Here is a 10,501-nt window from a genome sequence, read left to right on the forward strand (position 1 = left end):
AACATTGGCATCGTCCACAACCATTAACCAAATCTTGGTTTAAATACTAATTAAACAATGGAAACCAATTTCTACAACAGCAGTGAGTGATTCAAAAATTATCCGTCTGTCAAAGAAGCTTTAACACAAGAACACATCACTATGGCTCATTTTATTCCTTCAGTCCACACCAATAGAATTAAAGGACCAATTAAGTCCTTACCCAAGATCACTCTAGCCCATTTTGGACTATTGATCCACATCATTGTTTCCATATTACAGTACATGAACACAGCAATGTAAATATGACAAGTTGATTCCAATGATAACATGAGATGCCCACGAGAACGGCAACACATTTCTTGTGTAACTAAAGTTCATCTGAAACATCAAAGAGCTTTCCATTCCTAGCATGAATGCATAATATGGTAAAACATTCAATAAACTGAAAAGCTTTCGCTCAACATTACTCCATAACAACAAAGAGAATTACTATTTATGTTATTCAATATTTTCTAATTTTAATTAAATTGTACCCTTTTCTATTTTATTAATATGCAATAAAAATCGTTTATCATAAGAAAGACTGTGGAAGTATTTTAATGCACCCACTCATATCAAAGTGTCAGACACTACTGTGAGACATTTTTGATTTTATATTTTTTTGTTGGACACGGTTTGATGAGTCATGTGAAACAAGTATGATGCTCCAAGAAGTGTTGGTGCATCATAGTTTCCATGTCTTCATCAAACCTGGACTTATCAATCCAACTTTAGCGGTTCCATTATGATCAACACAGCACAAGCCCCACTTCTCAGTACCACCTAAACCAGACTAGGGCTGTACTCCATTTTATCATCTGAATTAAGTATGCTGTGGTCCTAGATATTTGTATGCAGCTTGCCTTAGCCTTAGCAAATAATATCTATTTACATTGGCCATAAATATAATAAAATTATTCATATCTTAGAAGCAGTCGATCGCATAAGTTGATGATTTAGTAACCAAAAATAGTATTAATGATTTTATTTAGTAGCCTTAGGTAGAGTTACTTGTATGCTTATTTTTTTATATTGAATTAATGATAGTCCTTATTTCTTGAAACTTTAATCAACTAAAGATGTTGAATCTGTAATTTTCTCCCTTATTTTTCTTATACTAAAATAAGTAAAAGAAAAGGGTAAAAGATGATTGAATTTATTATTTACACATAATATATGTTTTCATTTATCCTATATACAACGAAAAAGACGATCTATTTATTGGCAAACATGAAATTAAAGCAACTGGTGGAATAGAAATGGAATCTATTTATCCCAAAATTTTCAGTCATGTCAAGGTTTCCTAGTTGCAGTTCATTAGGAAGTGTCCAATCAAAATAATATAGCAATTATGTTAGTTATAACAAATGGGAGAAGCTGACTGTAGGTATTAGGTGTATTACATAAATTCTAGCTAATTATAAAAGTTGGTGCTAGAATTGGCTATTGGCATAATCACAAAGGGGAAAAAAGGAACAAGGAAAGAAAGAGAAGAAAAAGGTGATGGTGGCAATAGATGAGAGCAAATTTAGCCATTATGCTGTGGAATGGGCAATTGATTATTTGAAGGACATAAATGTTAATTTTGAGCTTGTCATCTTCACTTCAAAACTTGATACATACTTTGGTTATGTCCGTGCTTCTTTTGGTTCTGCTTGTAAGTGTTTCTCTCTCTGTATTTGGTTTTTCAAAATTTTTAGGGCAGTTTTTATATTTTTCAAAAACAATGGGGCTACGGCTCTTCCTAGTTCCGCCCTTGACTTCAGCACAAATTTGGGTCTAATATACAACAATATCATTAACTAATTGCTCTCTGAACTCAGTGTTGACATGTCTATGCACACTGCATGAACAAGTTCTGCTTATTCAGGGCCTGTCTTTGCTTTGCAGCTTCAAATTAATTCAGACAAGAGTTCATAACTAAAATTGACACTAATTCCTAAGTTTTTGCTTTTTGATGCCACACTCATCAATCTACAAATCAGAAATCTAGTCAGACTTTAAGCATCAAAAGCTTTCATGATCATCTCTAAGTGTGACAAAAAGCTATCCTATACTGAAATGTTACTTACAGAAAGGAAAATTGTCGTATGCATTAGATTTAATAATAAAATTAATACAAACTCTATGCAAACACAACATAAGAAGAAGAAACCAACAAGTCTCTCCTATCAATGTCTCCTTCAACTAGCAGGTGCATAATATCTCATTTTCTAACACCGAAAATGCTAAAATTCAACAGCAACGTCAAAATTTGGATACAAGTATAGACATGTACAGAAATCAAATTTGATATTCTCACCAGAAGGCTCATGCTCTTAACTCTATCGCTTAGCTTGTCTTTTAAAATAGTTAAAAGTCATCCTGGAAAACTGAGTGAGAGTGAAAAATAATTGAAAGATCATGCGACCTTTTACAATGCCCTCCCTTATGCCCCTTGCTTTCCTAGCCACCACTGGTCCTCCTGTCTCAGTTTTGGGGCTGGTCACCCTCTGCAACAAAGCTAAACAAGTAAAGATTTGGTAAAATTCAATGCGCAAAATCCATTTAACAAATGACGAATGAAAAGCTAAAGATATGTAGATAACCCGGTGGTGTCATGCTTGCCAAACCTCGAAGCCTCTCCTCAGCTAAGCGAACAGCTCTAGTGGAGCTTCTAACACCTTGAGTTATCTCTTGTCTATGAAGACATATTGTTCAAATGAAATGAAATCATCATTTAATTAAGATCTAATGATAAAAATGAATAATTTTGTTGCACTTCTGCAATTCGAGCTTAACCTTTTAAATGTTATTTCCGCCTTAATTTGAAAACTCCATTCCAATTATACTTTTTTCATCAAAACTGAAAGAAACAATATTATAATACCATTCACAATAAAAAATTAATTTCTAATATTTTTCTTTTCTCTTTCTCCCGCATCTCCTCCGCTCCGCTCCTTTCCTCTTACTCTTCTTACCGCCCTCTATTCCCTCTTGCTTGTATCTATACCCAGAATTGTCCCCAATAACCTCTAACATCCAACATTTTGTCACATTTTTGCTTAAAAACCAGTGAGATATTTTGTACTAAAAAAAGATTATGTTGTTTTAATTTTGACTTTAAGATAAAATTGAAACTAAGTATTCAAATTATAGCCAATACAATAAAAAGCTCAGGTAAATAACAAAAGAACAAAAAGGTTAGCTTTTTTTACTATTACTAATACTATTAGGCCTTTAATTTAAGAATTTAAAGTTGAAATAGCAAGTATAATTGTACAAGAATTTAAGGTCGAAATGGCAAGGATAAATGTATAGGAGTGTCTGGAGAGTAAGCACTGACCCTAAATCACTTAGCTCCATTGTTAGGTCACTAATCTCCATACCAGATAAACGAATAGCAGCCATTGTATCAGGAAGCTCTTCCCTAGTAGCATCCATCAACTTTTCAAGGGATTCTGCTGCTCTCTTGAAAGCCTTTAAATGGTAAACAAAAAAAAAAAAAAATGACAAATAAAATAAAAAAAAACACCAAATAGCGAAATAGTAAACGGAAAGTAGAAAAAGGAAGTGCAAAGAAATTGCATACGAGGAGAGCAGGAATTGCAGAGAAAAAAAGCCAGGTTGCTGAAATTGCTGCCTGCAGTACAAAAACAATGGAAACTATCACAAATTATCCACAAAAAAAAAAAAAAAAAAAAAAATTGCTTCAGATTAAAAAGTTTAAATTTCAAATAAAGATACAGAGAGAGACATAATACCGCACAAGCAATGACATTGAGCATGACGATGTGGCGTTTACTGAGGTTCCAGTGGGAGAGGTGAATTGTAGAATTAGAAAACGGCGGAGATCCGACGGACGAAATGTACTCCGATGAAATTGACGGCTCTGATTCTGCTGGTGAAGATTGTGTAGAATCATAGTGTGATAGTACGGTTATCGAATGGTGCCGTCGAATTGGAAGGCGGACATTGTATGGTAAGCGACGGGAGGTAGCTACGTGAGAGAAGGTGTAGTTAGTCCACCTGGGGTTAGAAAGGCGCAATTTCAGTGAGCTTAACATTTTGGTATTGAAATCTCCGAACTCTCCGCCACTACCAGAAGAGTGAATGAGTTTACAATGCCCTTTATGCTCTGTTCATTTTTGTTTGCAAAATATTTTCATCCAAGTCCTCAATTTTGACAAGAATTATTTATTAACACTTTAAGAACTCACAAAATTGCTACTTCTTCCCTCCCATTAAAATTGGCATACCATTGTTTTCATCCGTACGAATTTACACCTCACTTTACTTTTTGAAACTATAATTAAACTTTTAATTTCTCTAAATATATTTCTATTTAATATGCTTTGTTATGAATAATTTTCTCATTCGATTATTTATTAAAAGCAATAAATAATATTAATTATATTGAAAAAATAAGCAATTTTAATAATTTTTTCTTGAATATGTGAAAATAGAAATAAATCTATCAGAAGAAAAAGAGTATATAATTGTCATAATATTCACAGATCAAGTATATTTTACTGACAAATAAATAACTATCATTCTTTGTCAATAATATTTTAAGAAGTCTATAATAGTCTAATTTTTGCATAACTCTGACCTATATATATTATCCTCCTACTACATTTATCGTCTATATCCCACACAGATAAATTCATTTATATTTCCATACAACTTAAGAAAATTTAATTAATTTTATATGAACAGATGTTTATGGAAGTCTTGCCCTAGTGCATTAGAGAACGTCTTGCTTTGTGCATGAAACTCTAGACTTTGTGATATGGCGACTGTAACTGGTGATGATACTCGTGACATTAACATGGTTGGTCTAGTCCTTTTTGATGATGATGAATCAGAGTGGGATCTTCCACAGTCTGTGGTGGTCAAAGCCCCTGCACCTAATTATTCCCTTTGTATTGTCGGTAGGTTGTTGACGAATAGAAAGATTAATTATAAAGCCATGAAGCCTTCCTTAGCTGAGTTGTGGAGACTAGGCTGTGGTATCTGTATTAGTGAGATCCTGCCGAAGGTTTTTGTCCTCCAGTTATTTCACTCTATTGATTTAAATCGATTCTAGAACGATGGTCCATGGCCATTTAATAACCATTTGCTTATCATGGAAAGATAGCAGATGGAGCTAAGCCCGAGGACATTCCTCTTTTCTTCTCTCATTTTTGGGTTCAAATCCATGGATTACCTATTGGCAATATATTGATTATGATACAAAGAATAGTAGCACTAGTTTCTGGCGTTCCTATATACGTATTCGAGTGCGTATAGACGTTCATAAGCCATTATAACGATGGAAGTAATACCTAAGCTCTTCTTTGCATGACTTTCAAGAGACAATAGCAGCATGTGGCTTATCTGATATCCCTATAGCTGGATATCATTTTACTTAGTGTAACGGTCGAGAGGTTGGCAGCAAGGTTGTCAAACTCGCATTTTTTCCTGAAATCGAGGACGGTCGAGAGGTTGTCAACCTCTTCTTTGCGTGACTTTCAAGAGACAATAGCAGCATGTGGCTTATCTGATATCCCTATGACTGGATATCGTTTTACTTGGTGTAACGATCGAGAGGTTGAGCAAGGTTGTCAAACTGGAATTTTTACCTAAAATTGATGGACGATGCATAAAATCAGGACGTAAAATCGAATTATAAAATCGTAAGATTTTACGAACCACTTAAAATAAGTAATACAGATCCCATATAAATTTATAACAAGGCAAAAATAAAACTAATAATAGAAAAAAGAAAATACTATCATAATACAAACTAAGTTCACAACATATAATAAAAAAAATAACATAAGAATTCATAAGTGAAGAAAAATACTAAATAAAGATAAACTAAAAGACAAGAAATAGTCGTTAGCACTTCTTTCAAGACTACCATCCTCCGTATCATCATTCACATTTTCATCACCACCATACTCATCATCACCATCAAATGCACTACCTATATCATCACCACCAAATGCACTATCTATATCATCACCACCAAATACATTACCTATATCATTTTAACTACTACCTATGTCATCACCATCCACGTTAAAGTCATGGATTTCTAAATCATCTCTTGCTTCATGACTTTCTATGAATTCAAATTCATTTGATACTTGATTTCCACCATTTTCTTTCATCTATATTTATACCACTTGTTGGTCCGCTTCCAAAAACATCCAAACAGTCATTATTTGTTGCCAATGGTGAATCAAGATGATCTTCTTCAGCTATCCATTCATCATCATATGGTAATTCTTCAAAAGATGTTGGCTCATCATAAGGTTTAGCTTTTTTCTCTTTCAACTTCAAATTGTACATTACAAAAACCAAATCATTCATCTAACTTTTGATGCAAGCGATTCCTTTTTTTCTGTATGAACCTATAGAGGTAGACAAGATGAATAAACAACATTAGATAACATATATATGAATGAAAATAACTACATAGTAGTTTCATTAACATATATTATAATTTCAAATGCACTCCAGTTACACTTACAACCACAAGAACTACAAGTCAAACTCAAAATTTGAATTGCAAATTTTTACAACTCAGGGCATTCATCATCATAAGAATCCCACCACTTAGCTGGAGGTTTTCTTGTCCCTAGCCAACTTTGCAGCTTCTATGCCAAATAAACCTTCTGCATCCTTGAAAGATTCAAGTTGTAGATCTATTTTACATCTCTCCCATGAATCCGGCACCATTCTTTCAAGGCAACTATATAGTCCAATTTTAATTTCAGTATCAAATCTAAAATTAGGATTATAATGGTAATGTGGGTTCAAGTAGTAATCTGCTGCATGCAAAGGCCTATGTAATTGAAGCTCACATCTAAAGAAATATTGAAGAATATGAATTGTAATCTGATTCTATTGCTATCATGAAGGTACAATATATATACAGCAACAGTAGCCTTATAAACCTCAACAAACTAAACAAATCCTAACTAATAACAAATAAATAACAAAGTTATAAAAAGCCTAGAATGAAGGACGAATCATATAACAGATATGATTCTTAGGATTCTGTTTTACACCCCCTCAAGTTGTCAGGAAGTGCAACAACTGATAACTTGGTAAAAAGCTGATCAAAGGCCCGACGCGGCAAAGGCTTAGTGAGCAAGTCTGCAACCTGATCAGCAGCATGAAGATGACAAACATGAACTTTCTTGGCTTGAACTTGGTCACGAACAAAGTGAAAATCAATAGCAATATGCTTCATTTTGCTATGAAAAACAGGATTTTCACAAAGAAAGGTAGTACCAATATTATCACAGAAGATATGCGGTATTGCAGCTAGAGGAAACTGCAGTTCTTGTAATAAATTCGTAATCCAATTTGTTTCAGCCAAGGCAGCAGCAACGGCACGATATTCAGCTTCGGTCGAAGATCGTGACACTGCCCGTTGCTTCTTAGAAGACCAGGAAATGAGGCTGGAACCAATATAGACAACATAACCAGTTGTAGAGGTGCGATCAACAGGATCCCCAGCCCAGTCAGAGTCGGAATAAGTGCGAAGTTTGTTGTCACTTTGTCGGGATAAAAACAGAGCATAATGAGCAGTTTGTTGGAGATACCGTAGTAAACGCTTGAGAGCCCGCCAATGATCATTAGAAGGACAATGCATAAACTGGGCAAGTTTATTAACAGAAAAAGCAATATCTGCCCTGGTAAAGGACAAATATTGAAGTTTACCTACAATGCGCCGATAGAAAGAAGCATCAACAATATCTTCTGGAAGAGACACTGTGAGAACAGTATTGGAGCTCATAGGTGTAGAAACCCCTTTGGAATTCTGCATATTAGTCTCTAGCAATAAGTCCAAAACATATTTCTGTTGAGAAAGAAACAACCCCTTTGGTGAAGGAATGACCTCAACACCGAGAAAGTAATGCAAACTACCAAGATCTTTTAGAGAAAACTGATTTGAAAGACCATTAATCACATGTTGAACACCTTTTATATTACTGCCAGTGACAATAATGTCATCCACATAAACAAGAACATAAACAAGAACACCAGAGTTGTGCCTGATAAATAAAGATGAGTCTGACTTAGACCGATTAAAACCCACAGATAGAAGATAATTGGTGAAAGTAGTGTACCATGCTCTTGGAGCTTGCCTTAAACCATAAATAGCCTTTTTTTAACTTACAAACATAAGAAGGTCGAAGAGAATCTTCAAACCCAGGTGGCTGTCTCATATACACATCTTCATCTAGTGTGCCTTGAAGAAAGGCGTTATTGACATCCAGTTGATGAAGGGGCCAATTATTTTGAGTGGCCAGAGCAAGAACAAGACGGACAGTTGTTGGCTTAATCACAGGACTGAAAGTGGAATGAAAATCAATACCTGGTCTCTGAGTAAAGCCCTTGGCAACTAACCGGGCTTTGAATCTGTCAATTGATCCATCCGGTTTATATTTTATGCGATATAACCATTTGCAATCGACAATATTCAGAGAGGATTGAGCAGGCACAAGATCCCAAGTCTGGTTACGACGTAAAGCATCAAATTCTTCTTTCATGGCTGTATTCCAGTGAGAATATTTATGTGCTTGTTTATAGGTAGTAGGAGGTATGAGAATCATACTAGAAGCAAGAAGAGAATGAACCAATTTAGGTTTAATGATATTATTTTTAGCACGGGTAACCATAGGATGAAAATTTGTAGTGGTGGGAGGAACAACAGGTGGGGCTGGATGATGACTTTGAACGTTTGGTGTTTCATTGGGTGAGGCGGGTTGAAGGTTGTGAGTGTGTGTAGTTTCAGAAGAAGAAGTAGAAGTACCCGACACTGGAAGTACAGACCTGATTGGAGCAGCAGAAACAGGAGCAGACGGCATCGAAATAATAGCAGGCAATAATTCAGTAGATTGAGGTAATGCAGTGTTTGTGACAGAATTATGTTCAGTAAGATTCTCCTATTGACAAAGCTGAAAATTTGATTTTAAATGAGAGAAAATATTACTAAAAGGAAAATTATTCTCAAAAAAATAAGACATCACGAGAGAGGTATATTTTAGACGAAATCGGATCATAACACTGATGACAGTAATATTTAGTTGAAAAACCTAAATAAACACATGGTGTGGACCGAGCTTCTAGTTTATGTTTGGTATACGGTCGGAGCCACGGATAACACAATGAACTAAAGCTACGAAGTGAGGCTAGATTTGGGATTGCTTGGAATAAAAGCTGATGCGGAGATTTTCCATTTAAAACAGGGGTGGGTAACTTGTTGATGATATAAACAGCGTGGGTACAAGCAAAACTCCAAAATTGAGATGGAAGAGATGCCTGAGACATTAATGTTTTAGCAGTTTCAATAAGATGACGATGTCGTCGTTCAACAAGTGCAACACGTTGGGGAGTGTATGGAGGTGAAATGAGATGTTCAATTCCATGTGTTTTTAGATAGGAAGAAAGACTCTGAAACTCACCACCGCCATCAGTATATAGAGATAAAAGTTTGGTGTTAAAACGTCGCTCTAGGAGAGGATGCAAACTTGTAAAGACACTATGAACTTCAGCTTTTGTTTTGAGAGTGTAAATCCACATGTACCGTGAGAACTGATCAACAAAAACAACATAATATTTTTTTTGATCAATGGAAAGAATGGGAGAAGGTCCCCATAAGTCACTGTAAACAATTTGGAGTGGTTTTTCACTATGCAAAGAATTTTCAAAAAAAGGAAGGCGATGCATTTTATTAATAGAACAAGAATTACAAGTTTGCAAGTGAGAATGATAAGGAATAGACAAATCCTTTAAAACTTGACATAATACACGTTTGTTGGGATGACCTAGACGACGATGCCACATATCAAGAGATTGAGATGTGACTACTGAGAAGGTGTGAACATTGTGCATATTATTTCGAGGCCACTCGTAAAGTCCATTTCTAGTCTGTCCTTGGACCAGGTGCACGCCCGTCGTCAGATCCTTCACAAGAAAATGATAAGGAAATAGTTCAATAGAAGTATTATTGTCACGACAAAAAAGAGAAGCAGAAACAAGATTATGAGTGATTTTGGGAGCACAAAGAGTATTAAAGAGCTGAAAATTATTATTTGATGCATTAAGTGTACCAGTACCAATGTGACTAATCCTTATAGAATTACCATTACCCATAGTGACTTCTTCTGGCCCATGATAGTCATTAGCTGTAGCTAATGTCTTCGCATCATTGGTTATATGATGATTAGCACCCGAATCAATTAGCCAAGGTTGTTGATTCTGAGAATATGAGGCTGCAAAGTTTGCTCTTGCTTGAAGATGATTATGAGATTCAGACCTGCAGACACGAGCAGTATGACCTGGTCGATCACATAGTTGACAGCGAATTGGATTGTCAAAGGTTCGTTGTTGATTAGAGCGTCGGCCACGCCCTCGAGTTGAAAACTGTTGTTGTCGCCATGAAGATGATTGCTCAGAATTGTAATTTGATGTCCTTTGTCCAGTAGAACGATGTGAG

The 10,501-nt window shown here is 35.3% G+C and overlaps 1 protein-coding gene across 1 annotated transcript; it reads right to left on the reverse strand.

Moving 5' to 3' along the window:
• Positions 1–2,089: 2,089 nt before the first annotated feature.
• Positions 2,090–4,134, reverse strand: LOC105636534 (uncharacterized). Its single transcript, XM_012219827.4, has 5 exons — positions 3,765–4,134; positions 3,593–3,643; positions 3,347–3,480; positions 2,610–2,701; positions 2,090–2,524 (listed from the first exon to the last, which is right to left on the reverse strand). Exons 1-5 carry the CDS (start codon positions 4,065–4,067, stop codon positions 2,346–2,348), a joined length of 759 nt encoding a protein of 252 aa, XP_012075217.1. The 5' UTR covers positions 4,068–4,134; the 3' UTR covers positions 2,090–2,345.
• Positions 4,135–10,501: the final 6,367 nt, after the last annotated feature.

The sequence above is a fragment of the Jatropha curcas genome, chromosome 3, assembly GCF_041381405.1.
Source record: "Jatropha curcas cultivar XTBG-Jc1 chromosome 3, XTBG_Jcur_1.0, whole genome shotgun sequence".
NCBI lineage: Eukaryota > Viridiplantae > Streptophyta > Magnoliopsida > Malpighiales > Euphorbiaceae > Jatropha > Jatropha curcas.